General features: G+C 41.3%; 2 protein-coding genes across 9 annotated transcripts in view; both read right to left on the reverse strand.

Annotated features, from left to right (window-relative positions):
- The window catches only part of CKAP5 (cytoskeleton associated protein 5), a 537,335-nt gene that overhangs the window by 324,605 nt on the left and 187,458 nt on the right, over positions 1-25,272 (reverse strand). The gene's annotated exons all lie outside the window — the stretch shown is intronic.
- The window catches only part of ARHGAP1 (Rho GTPase activating protein 1), a 41,313-nt gene continuing 21,499 nt past the window's right edge, over positions 5,459-25,272 (reverse strand). For all 4 annotated transcript variants that reach the window (XM_042446966.1, XM_042446964.1, XM_042446963.1 and 1 more), the window contains 10 exons: positions 22,048-22,135; positions 21,653-21,784; positions 21,150-21,236; positions 19,473-19,571; positions 18,672-18,779; positions 18,269-18,345; positions 17,489-17,566; positions 16,832-16,960; positions 12,747-12,850; positions 5,459-8,866 (listed from right to left, as the gene is read on the reverse strand). In XM_042446966.1, the coding sequence (XP_042302900.1) occupies positions 8,687-8,866; positions 12,747-12,850; positions 16,832-16,960; positions 17,489-17,566; positions 18,269-18,345; positions 18,672-18,779; positions 19,473-19,571; positions 21,150-21,236; positions 21,653-21,784; positions 22,048-22,135 (1,082 nt within the window). In that variant the 3' untranslated portion in view covers positions 5,459-8,686. The remainder of the gene's footprint in view (positions 8,867-12,746; positions 12,851-16,831; positions 16,961-17,488; positions 17,567-18,268; positions 18,346-18,671; positions 18,780-19,472; positions 19,572-21,149; positions 21,237-21,652; positions 21,785-22,047; positions 22,136-25,272) is intronic.

Below are 25,272 nucleotides of genomic sequence, written 5' to 3' on the forward strand. Positions count from 1 at the left end.
ATAAGAGAAGAGGGACTCTCCGAGTGATCAGCCTCTTGGCTGGTTTTAACATATTCCATCCTGACTCAACTGTACTGGATGCATCACTTGATATATTTGACATTCAGCAAGGACTGAAAATACTTTCACCCTTGGGTATTAGGAAGAAAATTGAACAGAGCCCCAGAAAGAGTTACTTGGGTGGAACAGATTTGTCAGTATGGGTAGAAATTTCTGAATAGCTAGGCTGATCAGCAGACTCTTCTTGGTGGGACTGGAGACTGGAGAAGGGAGAAACTTGCTCTTAGGATGATGGTCAAACTGCAGAAAGTAGCAATGCTCAACAATGGCCTCAAGCAGACAGGCGGCTTGCAGCATCCTCTGGCCACTCCAGCTGTGAGCGTGCCCTGAGCAGTGTGGGACTGCAGCGGCCACAATCCACAATGGACAGACGGCAAGGAGTGCTATTTTATGCTCCTTTTGAGGTCGGGTTTGGGCCGTCTTAGGTGGCCACAGTGCAGCTTCAAAAGCATCCAATGGTATGCATCATTTGAACACCATGACCCTGGATTGGTCTGAAGGTGGCATTTTGGCCCATCTGTTTGGGGCCAGTATTGAGGATCCAGGTTGGGTGGAAGTGGGTCAACATGTTCACCCACTGGCAGGAAATCTGGGTCAAAGTTTACACAACTGTGCTTGGGGAGCTGCTCCTACATCCCCCAAGTCAGGGTAGCACCCCTAAAATCTGAATTAAAAATGATTTTAAAAGATGGTGTTGGGGTGGTGGTTTGGGTTACACAGATATGAACAGCTCCCAGGGAGGCAGTAGGAACCAAGAGTGAGGTGAAGAAGGGAGCAGAGAGAAAGACAGAGAAGGATAGAAAAATGGGTAAAATAGGAAAATGAAAAGGCTCAAGATGGTAAGGATTTTTTTAAAAAAAATTAGCAAAGTTAAGAAGATTAGGAAAAATACATGTAGCAGACAGAGCAAAATAGCAATTCATCTGGGAAAACAACAAGGGGGAAATCTGGAAAAGGAGTTAGGAGCCTATGGAATTTATCATACTATGGTGATCCCAAAGAAAAATGGGATTTAAAAGAGATTTTAGATTTAAAGAAAATTTACAAATGCAAGATGTTTGTCACACCAAATGACCCCAAAAGTGAAATAACATGAAGTTAAACTGAACATAAAGCGGAGAAAATTAGCAGCTTTTTACTTTCGGGAAGCTCCAAAAGTAAAAGCTGCCGGTTCTCTCCGCTTTACATTCAGTTTAACTTCGCGTTGTTTCACTTTAACAGTGACGTCATCTGATAAACTTTGGGCATTTGCATTTTTAAAAATTTATATCTAGTTTAAATCCTGTTTTTCTTCAGGATCTCCCTAGTGTGATAAACTCCTATGCTAGTCATCTCTTCCTATCAAATGACCCTTGCTTCACCTGGGCAGCAACAGGAGATAACCCAATCTAGAATGTCTCCTTCACAACATACAAAGAAGGACACTCGAGTTGGTTCTGGTCAGGTCTCTAAGGAAAGAGTATTCTAAACTAGGACACCACAGCAAAGACAGCCCTCTCCCACATTCTTGCAACGTATAGCCTCACCAGTGTGACATCTGAAGGCCCCTCCAGCAGATCTGAACTCAAGCAACCATATACAGGGAGCCATTCCATCATGTATTGAAGTCCCTGTCGCGGCAAGGAGACGCAGAAACGAGAGTGGGGTTCACAAGCCTCCTCGCAAGCCTTCCTTTCAGGCTTTTTCCTTTTAGCCAGGTTTCTGGCTGGGCTTTTCATTGTCATATTGCTTACATTAGTCCACTGTTTGCCTTACAATCATTTGCTAGGTTACGTGCCCTTTTCTGCAGTTTAAGCAGGATGTGAAGACCAGCTAAGTCAGCATGGACTTATCTATCTGATTATGGATAAAGCATTGTCATCTCGAGAGAGGGTCGAAGTCCTATGGTTTGCCAGTAGAACTGCCACATCTCAATCTTGATGAGCATTGCTATCCTGAGAGAGGGTCGCAACCCCACGGTTTTGCCCATGGGGTTGCCACAAGTCCCAATCCATTTAGAGTCTTAAACAATAATCAAATAAAAATAACTGAGCCTACCTCAGTTAATAAAGCCCAGTCCAGGGGTGGCCCCCATCTAGCTGGTGCCACGGTTGTTTTTGGGGTTTTTTCATTTTGTTTTGTTTTCTTCAGCATTGGCACTGGGAGGATGGTGAACGAGGGTCAGAGAAGACATGCTTTCAGTGGTGGACTGTAGCAGCATGTCTGCAGTAAACATTACAATAAAGCTGGAGGGATTCTATTCTAGGTGATTCTACTGTGATAGTGTATGTTTATGCACAAGGTAAACAGCTGACCCCAGAATCACTTACCAAGCATGTGTGAAGAGCAAAACAGAAAGGAAAGGGTAAAGCATATCAGTCTGCTTCACCATTTGCCATGGCATGTTGAAAAACCTTAGTTTCCTTACCAAAATGAAGGCTGCTGAAAGAGGAAACACGATACTGAGATGCATTTTAGAATAAGCTTTCCAATCATTAACATTCAGAGAGATCTTGTAGCACGTTTGAGACTAACTAAAGAAAGAAATTGGCAGCATGAGCTTTCATAGACTTAAGTCTATTTCCTCAGATGCATTCAAAGTAGCATTCAAAATGTTGTTTACTCATGTAAGGCTTACTTGATCTGGTTGTTTCGTTTCCCGTGTTCATAATGTTTTTATAAAAAAAAAGTTTGCTCAAACATGTTGAACTGTTCTTTTTTTTTTTTATGGTGTAGGAACCTATCCCTATTCTTTCCATGTTTTTTCTACCTCTGGTATAAGCATTTCTACTAAAGAAGTAAAACCCAGGAACACATCTACAACATTAACTGAGGTACACCTGTAGTCTCATGATGTATACTAATTGTGTTTGTGCATACAAGCTTTGAATTCACCTGTTGACTTATGGAGGAGACTTCCAGAATTTCATAAGGTTTTCTTAGACAAGGAATACCTCAGAGGTGGTTTTGCCAATTTCTTTCTCTGAAATATAGCCTACAGCACCTGGTATTCATTGGCAATCTCCCATCCAAGTTGTTCTCAGTCTCTCTGCTTAAGTCCTACAGGCCCAGGGCTGTGTCCTCCCTGATAAGTCTAACCATCTGGCACATGGTCTTTCTTTCTTTTTACTGCCTTACACTTTTCCTAGCATCATTGTCTTTTCCAATTAGCCATTTTTCTTCGTGATGTGGCCAAAGTACAGTATTACAGCATCAGTTTAGTTATCCTGGCTTCCAGAGATACTTTGAGCTCGATCTGTTCTAGGACCCATTTATCTTCTTGGCCATCCACGGTATCCTCAACACTCTTCTCCAGCACCACATCTCAGATAAGCTGATTTTCTTACTGTCAGCTTTTTTCACTGTTCAGCTCTCACATCTATATATGATGATGGGAATACAATGGCTTGGACTATCCTCACTTTAATGCTCAGTTATGTCTTTACACTTTATGATCCTGTTCATTTCTTTTACAGCTGCCCTTCCCAGTCCTAGTTTTCTTCTGATTTCTTGGCTGCAGTCTCTGTTCTGATCAACCAAGGTATGGGAACGATGTCTTTAACTATTACAGTTGTCTCATTGTTTAGGGTGAATTCTTGTAGATCTTCCAGGGTCTTTATTATTAATTTTTTTTAACATTCAGAATTAACCCAACCTTGGCATTTTCCACCTTGGCCTTCTTCAGTAATTGTTCCAGATTTTTGTTTGTTTCTGCTAGCAGTACTGTAGCATCTGTGTATCTTCGATTGTTAATGTTCCTTCCTATCTTCATTCCTCCTGCCTCTGAATCTATGCTGCTCTGCATACAGTATTTTCTGCAAACAGATTAAGTAAATAGGGTGATAGTATGCAGCCTTGCCTGACCCTTTTGCTGATTTAGAACCATGCTGTTTCTCCTTATTGTGTTCTGGTGGCAGCCTCTTTGTCGTAAGCACAGGCTATGCACCAAGACAATCAGATGTTGTGGCACTCCCATTCCTCAGCACAAGCCATCCAGTTTGTACCTCTGGGATTTCATGCTCCATATGAGTCTCAGCTGCAGAATTTTGAGCATGACGTTGGTTGTATGGGGAAATAGTGTGATGGTTCTGTAATTACTTCAATAGTTGGTGTCTCCTTTGTTATGAATGAGAATATATATTGATCACTTCCAGTCTGTGGGTCACAGCTTTGTTTCCATATTCGTTGACAGATTTTAGTTAGAACTGAGCTCGATTCTGGCTCTCTGGATTGTAGCAGTTCTACTGGGATGTTACCTGTCCCTGGTGATTTGTTATTTTCTATTGCTTTGAGTGTAGCCTTTACTTCACTTTCCAAAATCTGGGGTTCATAAGTTTCTGGTTTTCACAAGTTTTCTCTTCCCATGCAAGTATTTACTCCAAAAAAAAATCTCCAGAATGGCATATAAACACCATTACTCAGGGGCCCATACAAGCCATGGTTTACATTTGTGTGTGTGACAGAGGGTGTATCATTCTAAACTAGCTACTAACTAGATTTCTTAGGAAAAGGTCAAATTTCATAGCCACTATAGTTATACTCCAAAAAGTGGTATGACCATATGGTGCAAACTGCACTCATGTCTGTGACATTTGGCTTTAAGTCCGGATCCAGAAAGGCTGGAACAAGGATGGATTATAGACCATGTGAGCTACAGCAGTAGAAAAGTAGCTGCTGCTCATCTAGACTTAGTTCCTTTTTTGTCATGTTCTCTCTACCCAGTACAGGTAGGACATAGAATTCTCCTTCCCTCCCCATACCAACTACAAAATGTTGCGTTCAAAGTAGTTTTCTTGCAGAAACCAACTTCTTCTGCCATATATATCCAAAGAAGCTGGGCACATTGCAGCCTCTATTTTAGGAACATAATTACTCTGCTGCCTCAGATGAAGATCAATTGGTGAGAGCCAGGTTGCATAAATTTGTCATCACTGCCATTCCAGTTTAAAGTTGACCTAACTTCTGTTACCATGACAATATACTGCATTAACAGGTAGCTATGAAGGCACATTATATCAGAATAGAACAGCTGGGATACAAGGTATGGCAGGCATGTATCAGCTGGTGGGTAATGAAAACCTACTGCAGTAGGCAGTAATATACCATTCCAAGATAATGGAATGAGGTTAAGAATGACCAACGTTTCTTTCAAAAGGATTAAATGTACTAAATTATGTACAAAATTATAAGAACAGCACAATTATGCAAGCATAGTATAATTATATAATTTTAAGTTGTATAATGCATATTGTACTCTTGAGTAGGCATCACAAGGATGGTACTGTTTGCCGCTTTGATCAATAGTTGGAAAAGTGGGATAGAAATAAACTTCTATTATTATTATTATTATTATTATTATTACTAACAAACCTCTTTTGATGATTGGTTATTGAACAAAATGGAGAAACACATGAAGATCTTATATTGGCATTGGGTTTTTATTGAAGTACAAAAAGTGCAAACTGAAATACAAGATTGGTGCCATTAGAAGGAAATAAACATGGGTGTGTAAAATAATGTCACAGTAAAAACCTCAGCCCTGCTTCCAATAAACATCAATCATGAGAATGAAAAATGCAGGGGATATCATCAACAAAAAGCAAAGCTGTAAACTGTGCATGAGGGCCCCAGTGATCAAGCAAGCAACCAGAGGCCATTTGGCCATGAAAGACCTCTGCTGAGTCAACAAAGTGACAGGTTGCCTTAAGGCATCCATTTGGTCTCATCATCAGGTGCATCACTCAAAACCTGTCTTCATTACAGACAGAATTAGTAGAGGTGAGGGCTCTGAAGGACACCAATAGGTTTTATCAGGCAAGCAAGGGGTATGGCGGAGATGGAAGTACTCCATCCAGAGAAGCACTGTGGTCAATAATACCTAATGCTGAAGGCAAGCAGTAAGGGAGAACCAAGCAGGTGTACCACTGGGGACACAGGACAGAATGTGTTAGCCACTGCAATTGAGCCAGCTTTCAGCTTCTATTAGAGAAGGAAAAGATATACCTGGACCTATGATAGTCCTCTAGTAATCTGAATTGCCTGCTTGGATATCTATCACACTAATACCAATAGCAGACAAGGCAGCCATCAGATAGTAAAAAGGAATGCCAGACATCATTAATACAGTCAAGCACAATACACAGTTCCACAGGGTGGAAAAGATAAAATTAGTTGTGTGGGGAGAGAGAGAATGGGACAAGTAATCATGTGCTGTAGACTTCCTGGCAGCGCCAGCAAAGTGAGAAAAGTAACAGCTATTTACAGTGACTCACTTTGAGGATTTTATGAGTGCATTATGTGCAGTACCTAGAAACAGATTTCTGCAATGGGACAGGAAGGGGAAATCATACTTAAGTGTATGACAGAATTTATAAAAAGTGAAATTGTTCATCAATGGGCAATCCTTACCCAAACATTCTTTACTCCCTGTCTGGCTTCAGAATTTTTAAAGTGTTAGAATGCTGTGGCTGAACCAGCAGCCCTAGGCCCTCATATATCAGGGCCTTTATTTTTTTGTGACTAGTGTTTCTATGGAGAATAGCTGCTTTTCCTAAGGAAACTAGAAGTGCTGCAGCTTGAAATCAGCACATTGGTGCTTCCAGTGATCCACCACAAAGGACATATGAGACAGCAACAACCAGCAAAGCACCACAATGGGCCCATATAGAATTTTAAAATGGGAAGAGAATGAAGCTTTATTAACAGACTATTCCTCATGTAACCATTCTAACTTTTGTGAAGAACACATCAGAAGGTAAGAGTACTGAAGTGGGACTATCAGGTTTATCACTTCAAAGTAGTCCCACTTGGTTTATCATCTTTGATAAAAATTGGAAGGATTCCAATAACTGCCATACTAATGTGAAGAGTCAATTCACTGGATGTGGTGGAGCTACATTTAATGATAATCTTCGCATACTTGTTGGTATTCATTTGTCAACTAAGACCACAGCAAAGGCTTTCATTCAGGTTTAAACAGGAGCCAATTTTGCATTTACAAAACAGTTGCTTGCTGTGCTCCCTATAATCTAAAGTGGTAATGGAAACCCCTGGTTCTAAATAACCATAATATAATTGCTGACTTTTTCTGTGAACAGTAATCCTACTATTTTACCAGGTCAGTTTACAAACTTCCTGTAGACAAAGACAGTTCACAGAAATATATCATGGAAATAGTGACCTTAAAATCTTATGTAAAAGCAAAGTTGGCTTCATGTCAGATAGGGAACTGCTATTCAATTTTTTAAAAAACTGGTTTAGAAAATCTGTGATAATGGCTGAGCCTGGTTCAAAGTCCAGACTGACACAGCATCCTGGTCTGAAAAGAGGAACAATTCACATGGGCAAGAACGTAACCACACTACACAGTGACATGAACTCTATTCAGTTTAGGAAAGTGACAGCAATACTCCATATCTCCATGTATCAAACACACCAAGTCGGCAAATGTTAGAAAAACTATGAGCCCAACAAGGACATGAAGACAGATGTTATGAAATGTGAATAACTTAATGCCCATCAAAACATTGGCACAAGAAACACCAGAATACAGGGCAGAGTAGTTCCTGCTCGTGGTTTGGCTTCAGAGATCAACCTTTTGTTGAAGAATGCTCCATTCCAAATGGATAGACAGCTGTAGCCAGGGACACAGATGCCTCCCAGTGTGCAGTGCCTGTGCTTTAATAACAGGAATGTAACTTTGGCAGCTTGATTCTGGGCTACGGCAGTTTGGGGAGATAATGCCACCTGGGCAGACAGCATCTGTATAATCTATATAGACTTGGGGGCAGGGAAACAACCCCAGCTTAAACATATTATAAAAGAAGGGCTTACTGGCAAGGTCAGTTTAAAAGAAAAACTCTGCTGGCAGAGATGGTTTCTGCAGAATGGTAAAGACAGTGAAGTAAGTGAGCTCCATAATATCAGAGGTCAACTATATAAAGATAGGGAAATTCTACAGCAAGTGCCAGAACGCCTGGAAATGTACAAATAGCAATATAAGTACTAGTAAGAAAAATGGGCATTCCCAGAAACAGTACAATCTTCTCTTATGGCCCTAGGACATTGAGTTCATTTTTGAGCTCATTGAGTTCATTTTTCCATCAAGAGTCAAAGACTGGTTCTCCTCAGCTGCAGTCACTTGGTTTCAACAGAAGGATGCTCAGGACTGTGTGATTTGGGTACATGTGGAGAAGCAACATGGGCCAGAGGAAAAGAATTGAAATATCTGCCCTGGCAGGGCCACTGCAGCAAATTATATTAGACTAGACCACACAGGCACCAGTAGGTGAGACATCTGCTGGAGTCCTAGGAGAGACATTTCATGGAAACAACTTAGAAAGAGAAGGGCACTGTAGTATTCGAGAGCAGTCTGGTTACTAGCATCTCAGATAGAAGAGCCAAGGCAGAACTTGGATATCTAGAGATGGGAGGCCTGCTTCCTACACCCCACTTAATCATGCATATGCACAAACCCTTCATTCTTCCTCATACACACAGAAAAGCCCTCCTTCACTTTGCTCATCATCTGGAGTTTTCCCAGACTCGGCCACGGCTCCAAGACAAGGTAGAAAGAAAAAGGGGGACGAGAGGAAAAGAGATGGTCACAGTGGACACAAAAGGTGCGGTAGCCCCAACAGACTTTGGATCAAGCCTCCAGGTTCTGGAAAAGCTGCCTCTCATTGTCCAGTAGGAACTTAGTGAAGGTGTTGATAGGATTGATGGCTTTGAGAGTAATAGCTGCATCCTTGGCCCACAAGAGGTTTGGACCAAAAACTACTGCTAGGTTAGCATTGGTCATCTTGTTGATGTCACTGTTAGCAGAGACCTACATGGGAGAGAGAGAAAGAAAAGGAGACTTGTCACTTTAAAGACAAACAGATTTAGTGCCAGGACTTCAGCTATATTTTCAGGAAACTCAGCCCAAGATACATAAGGTCACCATTTCATCTTTTAAGATCCAATCTTTTAAGATTAATGTAAAAGCCATCCAAAGTCTACTTAGAATAACGGCCAATTCATTACAAGAGAACTCACTCTGAAGTATGTGTATACAGAACTAGTCTCTATGATTATATTTGGCCAATCCCTGCCTCAGGAGAAGTCAGAACTCTTCTAGTACAGGATGAAGTGAAGCAGGCTTTTAAAAAAAAAATCCATGTCTCACTGCAAACAGAACATTCATAAGAAGAAGGCAGATTATGGAACAATTTGGTCTTGATAACATATTCTAGAAAGAAACCTGCTCAAGTCATGGGTCCTCCCTGTCCTTAAAAGATGAGATGAATCAAACCAAAGAACCAGCACTCTGTTCTGAAACAGTGGCCATTGAGTCTAAGCATGAAAGTGACATTGTACTCCATCACTGATCATCTGTAGCATCTACTATCTGTATGTGCACTGCCAATGAGGCAGCTTCCTTTAATTTATGTGGCACATAAACAGTGGCAGACAACCTCTACAAATGAGTTTGAAACCCAGTGATGTAGACCTGAGTCTACTGACTTGGACTCAAGTCACTGTAATGACTCAATTTGGACTTGACTTGGCAATAAATGACTGACTTGACTCAAGACTTGCATATTTTTAGCTACTGACTTGCTGGTTGTGGTTCAGTAACATTACATATTCATCCTTTTTTCACTCCCACCTCTATCACATCTTGCATTGCCTCAGCTGTCACTGGTGCAGCCTGTGTGTGTGTGCGTGTGCATGTGTGCGTGGGCAGTGACCCCTCTCTTTGGTTTTTTTCCCTTCTCTCCTTCTCTTTTAGTTGCTTGCTTGTTGATTTGGAGTGAGACCGGATAGCTTTTTTTGGTTGTTGTTGTTGCTGCTGCTGTTGTTCTTAAAGACGGCCCCCTCCCAAGCAATTCAGACTAAGTTCTAAACAACAAAGAAATGGAGGAGGGTTGGTATGCAAAAAATAAGTGAGAGAGAGGGACCAGAAACCAGAGCAGAGGGTGAGATGATGAAGGGGAGAGATAACAAACAAATCAAAAAGTCCAAAAGAGCTCTAAAAAGGCAAGTGAGTCCTCCTAAGATAACAAGGGGCTGAGAATTTGCTGGGGGCACGTTACAGACCGCCAGATTGCGATGGCCTGGCTCCGCCTCCGCTTGCAGCATCCAGGAGCCGCAGCGGCCAAACTGTGCGGCTCCCGGACGCTCCGAGGAAGGAGCGCAGAAATCGCGCTCCTTCCTGGGCCCCGGAAGAGGCGCCGCGAGGTGCTAGTCGCGCACTCGCGGCGTCACTTCCGGGGCACAACGTGCGGACGCACAGCATCCGCTACGTCAATATGGCAGCGGCCATATGGAACAGCCGCCGCCATTTGTCACGGACTCTGTCTGTGATAGGGATAGGGGCATCTGGAAGAGACGCCCCTTTTTCAAACTGGGACGTCCTTAGGATGTCCCTAATGGCGGTCTGTAACCCGCCTACCTGTCACTGTCTCCTCCTCCTCCTCTCCAGCGAGTGCAGATGTTCCTGCTCAGGCAAGTGTCTGAGCAGTGTCTGAACACTTGATTCCCTTCCTAACCCACTTTTCCAGGTGGAGAGGAGGGAGGGAGGAAAAAAAGAAGTGCAGGCACCCTTGCCTCCTCAGCCCTTCAGGGCTCTCCCTCAGTTTCACTCTCTTTCTCTCTCACACACACATTCCTCTCTAACCATAATCTGATAAAAAAAAAGTAGCAACCATTATAGACTATATCAACCTAGTGCTAATTTTGGAAAAAGGAAGAAGGAGTGCTGCAGGCCCAGTTCCTGGTTTTCATACATTTGTAAAAACTTAGGTACTTGTATGTAACACTGAATGTACATGGACTACAATTTGTTCGACTCATAATCTGGAAAAAAACTTGAGGTCTGAATCTCAAATGTAACCTGCAAGTGTTCCTAAACAAGCTGCCTGCAAACAGGAAGCTGGAACACAGTTGTGGTAAACTCAAGGAAAGTTAACATCAACAACAAGCTCAGAATGAAGTGGTAGATGGAGGCAGCAAAATTCCTGACTGTACCATGTCAGACTGCAGATAGATGGTCTTCAATACTATGTCTCCCACCCTAAAAAAAAACAAACACTTTCCTGCTCTCATACGAAAGAAGAAAGCTTTGAGCATCAACCCTCCTTACTGTGTGTATGCATTTTAATGTAGTAGAATGTTTAGAAATTAGATTCATTTCTCTGTAGTCTGAATTAGTACGGTCCCAAATGATATTGATAACCAGAGTGATGTAGTGTTTGCATGTTGGGCTAAGAAACTAGGAGACCAGAGTTTGACTAGCCAGCCAGTCATGGAAACGTATTGGGTGTCCTTGGGCTAATCACACTCTCACAGCCTCAGAGGATGACAAGGGTACCAAATTCCCTTGGGAGAAATTCTGCCAAAAAGATCAAGGGATAGGGTTCACCATAAGTCAGAAATGACTTGACGGCACACAACAACAACAGGAATGCTACTATCTTGGATTACTACATCTTTCTCTGTAATCTGTATGCAGGTGCTGCAACTTGTTTACAGACTGCCACACTGGAGTGCCACTGTCCCTGACTCCTGGTTCATATTCTTTGCTGTCCCTGCCTCCAAGGACAGCGGTAGAGTGGTAAATTCTGGTAGACACAGGACCTGAACATTAGAGCCTAAAAACCATGTCCCAAGGCCAGTAAAAAAATACAGGCAGCTCTGTTGATTCATGCCAACAAACCAATATTAGCAGGTATATTGTACTTAGCAGGTATTTTTGTAAATTTTTCTAATGCCTCTTCTGTAAATTTTGCTAATAGGTCTTTATTGCCTGTTCAAGGACAACCATGCACGAATAAATTAAACAAAGGTAGCAATAGCAAGTACATTTCTATACTGCTTATCAGTGCACTTAAGCACTCCGTAAGCAGTTTACAATGTGTAAGCTTATTACCCCAAACTAGTTGGGTACTCTTTTAGTGACAACAGAAAGATGTGAGGCTGAGTCAATGCTGAGCCCCTGGCTGGTACTAAACTCACAGCTGCAGGTCACAGTTGAGAGCCAGCATGGTTAAGCAGTTTGAGCACTTGACAAAGACTTTGGAGAATGGGGTTCAAGTCTCTGCTCAGCCATAGAAACCCAGTGGGTGACCTTGGACAAGTCACACTCTCTGACTCAGAGGGAGGCAAGGGCAAACCCCTCTGAAGAAATCTTGCCAAGAAAAGCACATGATAAGAGTTACTGTACCTTTGGATTGCCACAAGTAGAAAAAGACTGAAAGCTAGGTGTTTGTTTGTTTATGGGATTTATATTCCACCTTTCTCCCAAAATGGGATTCAAGGAAGCTGGTACATAACAACAACAACAGCTGAGATAAGCAGATTCTGCATACAAATGTATAAAGATACTTTAAAAAAATCTTTGTTGAGTGAAATGCCTTCATACAGGGCCCTTTGAAGAAATGTTTTTCTCAGGCTGTCTGACATGGGGGTCCAACAACCAGCAATGTAGACTCAAGTCAACTGACTCGGATTCAAGTCACTTCAATGGTTTGAGCAATGGACAAAGCACCCTACCACCACCTCCTTTTTTGTGTTAAACCTGTCTCCTGAACTTGAGACTCGACTTGAGATTTAGAGTAAAAGACTTTGAATACATCACTGCTAAAACCCCTTTAAAGGCCCAAGACCATGGTCATATCTTATTTAGAAGTATGCACTGTGTGCTGAAGCCATTTGGATAAGCTTACCTGCCCAAGGAACGCCATCAACACACACAAGATTTGGTAGTTTTCTTCTGGCAGAGTCTGGAGTGTTTTGCGAACAACATCCACACGTTTTCCCTCCTCTACACCTGGAAGCAAAACAAGCAAGGCATGTTCACCAGCAAACAGGATGCAAACCTGGATGGGAGGAACAGCTTGCTGGGGGAAAAAAGCCTAAAGAAAGTTGTACTATCTGAAAGGAGTTCATTACATTGGTTTGGGAAACAGCAATTTCTCACTGAATGAGATATCCAGCCAGAGGACCCCCACCTCAAACTCCATATTACCCCAGAGGTGGCTTTGCACAATCCTTCTAGTGAAGATATGAATATGGAGTTGTTAAATGAGGGCCAAGAAACTGATATTGAATTTTGGTAAAACAGAGGTTCTGTGGTTTGTTAGTTTGTAATTCCAGAAATTGAGCAATCTCCTAAAGGGACAGGAATGTAAGGGTGCCCAAGTGGCACTGGAGGCAAGAAGGACCTAGAATCATATAATCCTAGAGTTGGAAGAGGCCCCAAAAGTCATCCAGTTCAACTCCCTATCATTCAGGAATACACAATGAAAGCACTTGTGGCAGATGACCATCCAGCCTCTGTTTAAAAACCTCCAAAGAAGGAGAGTCCACTATACTCCGAGGAAGTGTGTTCCACTGTCAAGCTGCTATTACTGTCAGGAGGTTCCTCGTAATGTTGAGGTGAGATCTCTTTCCCTGTACTAGGAATCTATTGCTCCACGTCCTATTCTCTGGAGCAGCAGGAAACAAGCTTGTTCCATCTTCAATATAAGACCCCTTCAAATATTTAAACAGGGCTATCGTATCATCACTTAACCATTTCTTCTCCAGGCTAAACATATCCAGCTCTCTAAGTCTCTCCTCATAGGGCATGGTTTCCAGACCCTTCACCATTTTGGTTACCCTCTGAACATGCTCCAGCTTCTCAACATCCTTTTTCAATTGTGGTGCCTAGAACTGGGTACAGTATTGCAGGTGAGGCCTGACCAAAGCAGAATAGAGTGGCACTACTACTTCTCTTGAACTAGGCTCTATACTTCTATTGATGCAGCCTAGAATTGCATTGGCCTTTTTAGCTGCTGCATCGCACTGTTGACATGCCACCCCTTAACCTTCAGCATCTTTATCAGAGACTTGGATGATAGAATAGAGAGCACTCTTATGAAATTTGCAGATGACACAAAATTAGGAGGCGTAGCCAATACCTCAGAAGACAGGATCAGAATTCTATATGATTTTAACAGATTAGAAAGCTGGGTCAAAACTAAAAAAATGAATTTCAACTGAAATTAAGATACACTACATCCACAGCATTCCCTTCATCTACCAAGCTTGTGACTCAATCAAAAAAAGAGGTAAGATTTGTCTGGCATGATTTGTTTTTTAAAAACCCATGCTGACTTTTACTGATCATGATTCCTTTCTAAGTGTTTACAGACTGTATTTCACAATCTGCTCTAGAATCTTTCCTGGTATTGATGTCAGGTTGACTGGTGCTAATTTATTGGGTCCTCTTTTTTTTTTACCTTTCTGAAAATGAGAACAATATCTGCCCTCCTCCAGTGTGTTGGGATCTCTCCTGTTCTCCAGGAATTGTTGATAGTAGTTCTGATATTACATCTACCAGTTCTTTCAATACTCTTGGATATAGTTAATCTGGCCCTGGAGACTTGAAGTCATTTAGCGAAGGTAGGGATTACTGTACTACCTCTTTATCTATACTGTGCTGCATTTCCCCTACTGCATCATCTGCTCCATTTTTCCCAAGATGAGCAATGTTCTCCTTTTCAGAGAAGACTGAGGCAAAGAAGGTGTTAAGTAATTCTGCCTTTTCTATATGCCCTGTTAACATTTCACCATCTTCTTTATGCAGTAGCCATATCATTTCCTTGTTGTTTCTTCTGTTATGGACATAACCAAACAAGCCCCTTTTATAATTTTTAATCTCTCTAGCAAGCATGAGCATGTTTTGTACTTTTGCTTTTCTGACTTTTTCCCTCACACAAGCTGTCTATTTGAATTCCTCCTTTTCCCATTTCTTATACGTGTCTCTTTTATCTTAGCTCAGTTGAAAGTTCTTTAGACATCCATTCTGGTTTCTTAGACAACTCCAATTTTTCCTCCTCACTGGAATTATTTAAAACTGTGTCTTCAATATCTTGCTTTTAAGAAACTCCCTTCCCTCATTTATCCCCTTCTCTATTAGTATTCCTGACCATGTGATTGCCACCAAAATTTCCCTAAGTTTACTATAATCAGCTTTCTTAAAGTCTAGAATGCATGCCTGACTGTACTTGGCTTCCCCTTTCCACTGTATAACAAACTCCAGGAGTACATAGTCAGTCCCACCTAAGGATCCTGTCACTTCTACCCCATTACTGAGGTCATCCCTGTTGGTTAGGATCAGGTATAAAATAATCGACTGCCTGGTTGCCTCTTCCAACTTTTGCACAATGAAACTGCCTGTAAAGCAAGTGAGGAATTTGCTGGACCTTAAATTTTTGGCAGAGTTTGACTTCCAACAAACACCAGGATAGTTGAAATCCCCCATTACTTTACATCCTTCCTTTCTAAACATGTGGTCATATGTTTCAGGAAGGTATCATCAAAGCTCTGAGTTTGGCTTGGAGATTGTAGGAGATTGTTGCTACTATCTCCCTTAATTTTTACCCAGATGCTCTCAATTTTTACCCAGATGCCTTAGCTTCCAGGTTTTAAGTCATGGATCTGTTTACAGGTGTACACAGTCTTAATGTATAATGCTAGTCTACCTCCCTTCCTGTTTGGTCTATTTCTTTGAAATCTATTACAGTGGTGCCTCGGGTTACGAAAATAATTCGTTCCGCGGCCGCTTTCGTAACCCGAAAAGCCTTCGTAAGCCGAAAACCCATAGGCGCTAATGGGGAAAAAAGCCGCGGCTCTGCCGCGGCTCCATTTAAAATAGCACCGGAGTTTTTTCGTAACCCGAAAAAACTTTCGTAACCCGAAACAATAAATCCCTATGGGATTTTTTCGTATCCTGAAAAATTCGTAACCTGGGTATTTCGTATCCCGAGGTACCACTGTACTAGAATTCAATCATAGGACTAATCCCACCATGTTTCAGTGATGCCTATTATATGATATTTGCTTTCTTGTGTTAAGAGTTCAAATTCATCCTGTTTATAGCCCATGTTCTGTGCATTAGTATAGAGATATCCAAGACCATAGGTGATTTCCCCTATCTGTCTTTTAAAGTTCTTTTTCCTTCCACTGTCGGGCTCTTGTGGTATTTGATATGTTCTCTGTATAACATTTAGACTATTATCTCCTGCACTTAAAATTCTAGAATACTATTTCCCTCCCCACATCTCAGTTTAGAGCCCTTTTAATCAGATCTTTCAGACTCTTAGCAAAAATGTTCCTACTGCAGCTTTGGCTAGTACAACAGCTATGAGCACTCCTATTCTAACAGGATTTATTTGGGACTGTCATCGAAACCACTTCAGAAGTTGCAGCTAATTTAATAGTTAGGTTGTTCTGTGAAGCCTACTACTGCACACATATGACTTCTGTGTTGAAAGTGGATGCCAGTTAATTACCGACAGTCTCTTTGATTATGGGCTTTTACTGGTTAAAGACTTGTAAACCAACACCAGTTATTACATTCCGAAGGGGAAGTCCTGCCTATCATACCGCAGCCTACTGATTCTCATTTGGTCAATGTACTGAGAAAACTTTCCACTCTGGCACTGACAATATGGAATGAGCTCACTATTGAGATTAGCTAAGGGCAGACTTCTCCAAGAACAACTTCAATCACATTTGTTTTCCTGAGTGTTTTTCTGACTGCTCGCACTGTCAGTTGCCCTGAATTATTCTGAATTAGATATTTTAGTATTGTATTAAAATTATTTTCTTGTTTGGAGGATGGTTGGGAGCTTTTGATAAGAAATGTAGTATATGATTTTCATTTAAAATAGATAAAAATAATGTAATTACAGCCTAATTGTGAATGAGCTGATTTGGATGAGATTCCTGCTGTGGAATCTGGACTCTTTCAATAAACACTCACTGTAGAAATTGACAACATCACTGTAGAGGCCAAAAGTGAGGAGAGGTTCAGGAAGGTCCCGTAAGAAGGTTTTGAGAATCACAGCAGGAAGATGTACATCTTCGTACTGCAGGAAATCCACAGGCAGCCCTGAACAAGACAAAGCAGGTTAGTTCAAAGACAGCACAAGTGCATGGCTTGCCATGGAAGGGCTAAATTATCTTTAACCAGGCACATAAAAGCATTGACCATAATAATGTGAGCTGGAAACAAGGCAGATGCAGACAGCACAAACAGTCTGACAAAAGAATCAGTGTCATCTAAACCTCCTCTAAATCAGCAACAACTAGGATTGTTTGGAGAAGAAATAGCAGGGACAACGGATGCGTACAGACAGAGACAGAGGAGAAACTTGTTATACTGGTTAAACAAAAGTGCTATGGCAGGCTAAATGCGTTCCTTTACTCAGTATGTGGACATCTATTCTGGAATAGTTTATGTCAAAGAGAACAAACTACTGGGTTATAGTCAGGTTTCTAACAAAGTTCTGTTCGAAGACAAAACTCTTTGTGGTTTGACAGGACTTCCACGTGCCAAGGGTAGATTTAAGGACTAGACAGAACAAAAGGAAGAGTCGGATGGCTCAAGCATATTCCTGAAACAAAACCAAGTACTTACCCATATTATACTTCTGCTGAACCTCTCTGACTGTTTGTGTGTTTGCTGATCGACGGAAAATCCCCTGTGTGGTAAGAGCTAGGAACACAGAGAAAGAAGAGTAGACTTATCACTGGTAACTTGAGCAACAAGTATGGCACATCCCCAAAAAGAGGGAGCCTTGTAAACCAACAACAGTTCAAATCAGTAAAATGGAAGAATCACAGCTTCTCCCACTACTCCAAGATGACTTGGATATTAAATGGGAGCAGTATGTGGGCACATCAGTAGCAAGAAACCTATAGCAGCTTGTCTCCCCACTGTTCAACTTCATTCTAATTTTCTGAAGTCCTAATACTGGTTCAAAGAAAAACAGTAACATGGGATGGGAAAAATAAAGTGTTTATGACAGGATGGTGTTAAGACATCTCAAGTTAGTTGACTGGCAGGTGAGCGGGGGGAAGGGGGATTTGCCACTGTGGAGGCAACAAATCCACCCAAGATTTGAATACTGCTTCTCCCATAACCTGAACTGCATTTTGGGAGAAAGGCAGGATATAAATCCAACAAATAAATAAATGACAGTTCTGAGCTGAATGGGAGCATCACTGGTACTGAACCAACAGAGCTCCTATTCAACCTGGAGCACTGTGGGAAGTGGTGGTAAAATCCAGAGTTGATTGGATACAATCATGGTAGTGGATCTACCAGCTGTCTCTGGCTGGAGATCATGCAATCTAGAAGAGCGTTGTGAGAGTCTGAAAGAGGCACAAGATACAGAGATTTTCTTAGCTCACGTACCATGCTCCTGCAGATAGGCAATGGTTTCCTTGACCACCAGAGGTATGGGATTCTGGTCTGGGCTCTTCTCCCTTAAGCTGTTGAGAAAGGAGAAACTTAGATCCTTCTTGTTGCTTCTCCTAAGCTTATTTGATCTAAATGGTGTACACAGCAAGACCTTGGACACTGAGCAGCATATGAGAACTCAAGCATTTGGGGAACTACAAAAGCACCTGAAAATCTTTGAATCTAACCTAATCTCCAAGTTATTTCAGAATGTGATTTTAGCAGCTTAGAATGGCAGAAAAAACACTTAGCAGAGCTGTAGATTCAAGAATATTGGAAAGTATTTCCAGAATTACTCACAAACAGAACACAGGCATCACTGGACCAAAATGTTAAATAAAAGAACAGGAATGCTCACTGCTGGAGAGAAACTCCAAACTGTTGGTTTGGCAATGGTGGGCGGGGTGGTGTTACTTTCTGAGGCACTTGGGAGGGTTTTTGCAATGATCGCAGATATTCATCATACCTAGAGTGAGAAAAAGACAGAAAGATATGTATCATACCATTTTATATGAGAAATTCTAAGCTGATGTCTGCTATCCTCTTACCTAAGGACTCATCAGGGAAGGTCCTGGGAAAACCTTTCACAAATTCCTCCTGCAACAATTACAGCCTAGTAATTGCTGCACACCTCTGAGGAAGCTATGAGACAGTTGTGGAGTGTTAGAATCTGGCACCATAAATAGTCAGGGCCAGACTGGCAGTAGCAGAAAGTCTTGATTCAAGAGATTAATCGTTAACTCCTTAGCAACAGCTAATAGAGTAAAAAGGGCAGAAAGGGGCAGAGATGGCTATCTGGGATACAACATTCAACATAAAGACAGTAGGAAATGGGACCCAAACATAAAGGAGAAAAAAAAATCTTGATTCTTGCTAAGAGTTATCCCACAAATTCACAGCATTATATGAATATCTACAGGCAAACTGGATTCATAGAATCAGAGAGTAGGAGGAGACTACAAGGGCCATCAAATCCAACCCCCTGCCATGCAGGAACACACAATCAAAGCACCCCAACAGATGGCCATCCAGCCTCTGTTTAAAGACCTTTAAAGACGGTCCTTCCTGAACAGTTCTTTCTCATTCTCTCCCCTTTCTCTTTTTTCTCATTCAGTAAGAAAGCTGGGAGAAAGCTAGTAGAAAAATAGCATGGTCTCACTTTAGCACCTGGCTTGGGATCCCCAACTGTTCCAACTTCACATGTTCCTCCAAGTCACTCAGGTAGTTTGCATAGAAAATCTTACGTCCAAACTTAAAGCTGCAAGACAGATGACAAAACTGTATGTAAGATAATAGGGTAGCTATGGGCGGCAGCAACATATTTGAGGATGGATGATAGACACAGTACGAAAAAGCTGAAATGGTGCTAAAAGCTGTAAGAAAAATATTTGTGCAGGGGTTGACAGGCATGCCCTTTTATTTTTAATTGCACAGACATAGTAATTACAGTCGGCCTGCCACATTTGTGGGTTTCACATTCATGGATTTGAATATTCACGAGTTTGTTTGAAGGGCAACCGTGCTCTCCACCCACTTCACATGGCCTGGAACAGTGTGCTCCTCCTCCTCCTCCTCCTCCTCCTATTCCATCCTGGTCTTCCTCCCCCCCTCCTGTGGAATGGAGAAAAAGCCCAGGAACAGAGCATCCTGAAAGAGTGTTTTCTACTTTTAGTGGGGGTCTTGACCCCTAACCCCTATAAACGTGAAGGGCAGACTATAATAGATTACTGGAATGATATCCTATCCTTAAACTTGGCAAGGGTTTGGAATCTGTTCTTCTTCCTAAAGATGGTACTGTAGCTTGAAGATTCTGCTAACACTGCACAGTGCATTATGTTTTCATCTCCCCCCCCCCCCCCCCGTCAGAGGCCAGGAAATCTATGTAGGAAGCCTGGGCTATCAGCCGATTAAGCAACACTTACACAAACAATGTAAGCACATGATCCGCAAAAGCTGAGAACTTATGATTCCTGTAAGTCAGGGACAGTGGTCTAGTGCAGGTCAAATACATCATTAATCAAGCTGAATTCTGCAGCTAACTATGCACAAAAAGAAGGAAGGAACAAACTATGTTCTCAGGGTTTTCACATCAATGAGCTACTGGTTTGCAGAACAATTTCTGAACTGTCTACTGAAGAAGTTCAAAGTATGTGAAAACATGGCACCATCCCTCATGCCTTTGAGAAATACATTATGCAAGCCTAGTTGTTCATGGAAAGCTTGATATAAAGGGAAAATTTAGGGAAACATGTGACTTATAACTACAAAATGTCAGTAAGCAAAAGCTGTTTTTTTTTAAACAGCTTTTAAAAGAGGACATATATGAATACACATGCCATGAACAAACTTCAGCGTCTTGTTCAAATTAAATTCAATGTAGAATAGCAATTAGCTTACTGAATGTAACCTAGGGAGACAGAAATATAAATCTTCATTTGCTGACTATGTTCTAGTCACTTCCTTTCAGCCTGACCTTTCTGTCAAGGTTGTGGAAAAACTGGTAAGAGGTCAATTTATTATTTTTGTAGGAAGGTCAAATATAAACATGTAATAGAATAGGAGTGGGTAACTGTAGGTCTGATGGCCAATTTGCTGTCTCAGACCCACTGGGACTGCATAGATCATCAAAAAGAGATTACCTGGAAGTCCACTTCCAGTTTCAGAAAATAAAACGGTATTTTTAATGACAAAGAGGAGCTCCAAAACCTATTAGAAAAGCAAACTGACTATGGAAACTGCTATAAATGGCAACTCACCTTTTTGGGACAGATAAAAGCAATCTGGGGAGCAGAAAGGGTTTGAGGGCTGCAAAAATAGCATATTCACCATCTCCTACCTGATCAGAGGCTTGAAGAGAATCAGCAGTGTCTTGATGAACATGGTTGGGTGCACAATGTACAATGCTTTGATATTCTTTTTGTACCTAAAAATGGTAAGACAGACAAGAGAGAACTTGACTTGCTGTGAGAAAAAGGAGCAACTATCCCAAATCACTCATACCCAAAAAACTACTAGGCTACATAATGTTTGTTGTTGTTGTGTGCCTTCAAGGTATTTCTGACCTATGGTGACCTTAACCTATCATAAGGTTTTCTTGGCAAAATTTGTTCAGAGGAGGTTTGCAATTGCCTTCCCCTGAGGCTAAGAGCATGTAACTTGCCCATGGTCACCCAATGGGTTTCATGGCCAAGGAGGGAATAGAACCCTCGTCTCCAGAGTTGTAGTCCAGCACTCAAACTATTACATAATACTGGCTGTTAGGACATCCTGTAATAGTACTAATTACACTTCAAATATTTGCACCTTGAACATTTCAAAATTCACCACAAGTACACTTACTTGCGATCAAATTCCCGATAGGCATCCCGTAGCCAGCTCAGGGAGGGCTTGTTCTCACTAGTCAGGCCATGATGCAGATACACTAAGGTGTAGTCACTCTCCACATACTGGTCCAATGTATACTTCAAATAACTGAAAAGAAGATGGACATACCAAGACTTTAGTATTTGTTTTTTCTATCCTGTGTGCAACATAAAGGCTATCTAGCTACTGCAAGGAAAAAGGTGTAAAGATATGGCCTCTCAAAAGTTGTTGGGATAAATGAGAGGGACTAAAAAAAAATTTCACTGATATAGCCAGCCAAAAATCACTGTATCTACAGAATGGAATTTTTAGGGGAAGAATCTCAGGACTAAGCTTCAGAAAAATAGGTGTTTCCTTATAGCAGCACTCACCTCAGAAGTTTCACGTGATCAAGCTGATAGCTAGGAGGCATCCGACAGGCACTGAACAGAATAACTTTCCGCCCATACTTGTCATCACCTGAAGAAAAAATGGCACACATCACAGGTTAAAAGACATGAAGCCAATAGAAAAGACAGTCAATGACGCAAGCACTGCTTAGCGCTTGACTCTTCCTACATCATTCTAGTGGAAAATTCAAGTAAACATTAATCCTCTTGTGCAGACCCTCACACCCTGAGGCCTGCCATTAACAATATACATGCAAATCACTCCTGCCTTTCCAGGTCACACAATATATATAGTCAAGTCCTTTCCAGGCAAACATTCTCTGAAGATGCCAGAGATGCTGGTGAAACGTCAGGAAGAAACTCTGCTAGAATATGGCCACATAGCCCGAAAAACCCACAAAAAACTATAAAACTCGTTTATCATAAAAGCAATACTGTTATATAAAATGTCATCTGTAAAATGCTCACAGGATTCCATTTTGGAAAAGGCTGTGAGGACCTAAGGCAAGCAATGGAGGAGAGTGGTGAATGTTGCTGGTTTTTTTTTAAGTTATGCAGGATCGTGATATCCCTGAGTTACCCAAAGACCATATGAATTGTCATTCTTATGATAAAGAAGAAAAATAACAATTTTATGTCATAAACATTGCTGATGTTTCTAATTCCAAGGCAGAAAAAAATCCCTTCACCACAGAAAGCTAGAGAAGGAGGCATGGACATATAAAAATAATTCTGTTTTTGTCCACATCCCCCCCCTCAAAAAAAAACCCCCCAACTGCACACCACTTGTTGTCCCAGTATATAATGGGTGAGGTTCAACAAATGGAAAGCACAGCAAACAAAACCAAAATTTCACATTAATGAACTAACCTCAAATATTACGGAAAAAAGCAAATCGGATGTGAGTAAAGCTACATCAAGCTGGTAGCAGACTACAGAATGACACACAGAAATATGCCACTGTCCCGCAACATGTACTCTGTAAATAATCTTTTATTTTCCTTCCTGCTCCCCCAACCAGGCAGGTGACCTAACTTGTTTGTTGTAACACAAGCCTGGGAAAATATAGCTCCTATCAAGTGAGAGACCAACAGATGCTTGACCACTAACATGAAACTTATGATATCAGTAGAAGCCAGTGCTTATGGTTAGCAGCAATAATAGTGACTTGTCAGCAAGAGATTCGAGAAATAGAGGGGTGGCCATCTGGTCAGTTTATGAGGAAATGAGCTATATGTTGGATAAGTTAAAATGTATAAGGAAAGCAGATGATAACTCCATTCTATATGATTATCACTGGGATGGCTCAATTATTGGGTATCATCATTTTACAAAGTAATCCTTCATTCCTTGACTATTTACAGTCTTATCTAAGCAACTGCTGTTAGTTACCTGTTGTACATGTTTGTAGCTACTTCTAGCCCCCCCGCCCCTTGCACATACAAACCTACAGAGAGAATTCCAATACCAGGGAATCTCTCCTACGAGTGCAAAGTTGTGTATTCTGCAAAGGAAAACAGGATGCAGGTTTCAGTAGCTTTAAAGTATGTCATGAGACTCTCACCATCACCATCATCAAGGTATGCTGAGAATTAAGGGTGATACAGTTTCCCTATATCATTCACAACAAAGGCTACCTCCTCTAGCACAGTACGCTTTCTGTTCGCCACTTTACAAGCCATGCCTCAGGATGGGAGAGAATATAATATTGGATTTTAAAGAAGGAAAATGATCTGAAGATTCACTAATCTGTTATAACTAAGGCAGCAAGCAATACAGAACACTTGCTCGCTAAAGAGTATTTTATTGGATTAATCTTATTCATGACTGATAAAGGAACCTCTATTGCACAATGTAATGGAAATTATAACCGTGATCCAGACACAGCAGATGCTTTCACAAAACGTGAAATTATTAATAGTGGAAACATCACTAGATGGTTTGCTTCACAAAGCCTCAAAGAATGCAGACTTCCTCATAATGACACATTTTCAATTCCCCCTAGCCCAAACAGAAATGCAACATTCAGCACCTATGTTCAGTCCTTAATGGACTGTTTTGGGGTTCCACATCCCTTGAGATTTTTTCTCAAAATGTTTTTGAACTTCCTTAAGCCTTAGTCACAGGCCTGAAGGATTCCTACTTCCTGTTAAGAATGTTTTGGCTACATCAGAATTGATATACAGAGAATTGAGAGGGCTATTATTTATTTATGTCTATATCCCATTATACCTTTCAAAGAGCCCAGATTGCCTTAAAATGTAAATAAAATACAATAATAGATTCTGACAACACAAAGATCATATTGCTAAAATCACAGATGAACACTAAAATGCAAGTAAACCATCAGCAAAGATCAGCAACTTCCATGTTCCACTCAGCTGGAGAGAACACTCTGATCATATTCAGTATGTATGAAATTGCTATCTTACATATACTATAAAAACAGCTACTACCTACATGCATTAAAGAGAGTGGACATTCAGCTAATCAAAATGTCTGCCCCTTTGCCCTCTTTTTCTGTACACTAAAATCTTAACTGGGGGAAAATGTTCTCCTTTCCCCTGTCCATTTCCTTTTTTCCACACTAGCCTCCTTCTACTACATACAGAGATCATATAATGATAAAAGTAACTCAGTCCACATGTTTACATATGTACTAAAAGAAAAGGCAAGAACATGATTAAGGTAGGAGGATCAGCACCACAGAAATGCCACGAGGGAGGGCAGAGTAAGGTAATATACTATCCCATGAACAGATCTGAAGCATGCTGAAGTAGAAGGAACAGCAGAACAACATGGCACCCACCAGAGACATAAAACTAGGTGAGGACAATGCAAGGGTAATCCAGCAAGGGTAATCACCATACACAACTAAAGCCAGGTCACAAGACCAACATCTAACAGTTTATCCCATGGTTGCCCAAAATGAAGTACCTAAGCAAGTAACTTCCAGACAGCTTCCCAAGAATTCCATGACCTTAAACAATACATATGCCCATCCAGTGTATGCCCTAGAGTAGATTGCAGATGCTTTTAGCAGTTCAATGAGGGTTTCCCAATCTTGTAGATTATGCAATAATGTGGAGTTCCTTTTTCAGTCTTGCATCTCTTTCTATGAAGGCAAAACTACTTTTCTGCTTTGCTGAACTGCACAATATATCCATGGCCAAAAATGTACCAAATCATGTGATGGGTAAGTGCTGT

This window comes from Sceloporus undulatus, chromosome 1 (genome assembly GCF_019175285.1).
Source record: "Sceloporus undulatus isolate JIND9_A2432 ecotype Alabama chromosome 1, SceUnd_v1.1, whole genome shotgun sequence".
Taxonomy (NCBI): domain Eukaryota; kingdom Metazoa; phylum Chordata; class Lepidosauria; order Squamata; family Phrynosomatidae; genus Sceloporus; species Sceloporus undulatus.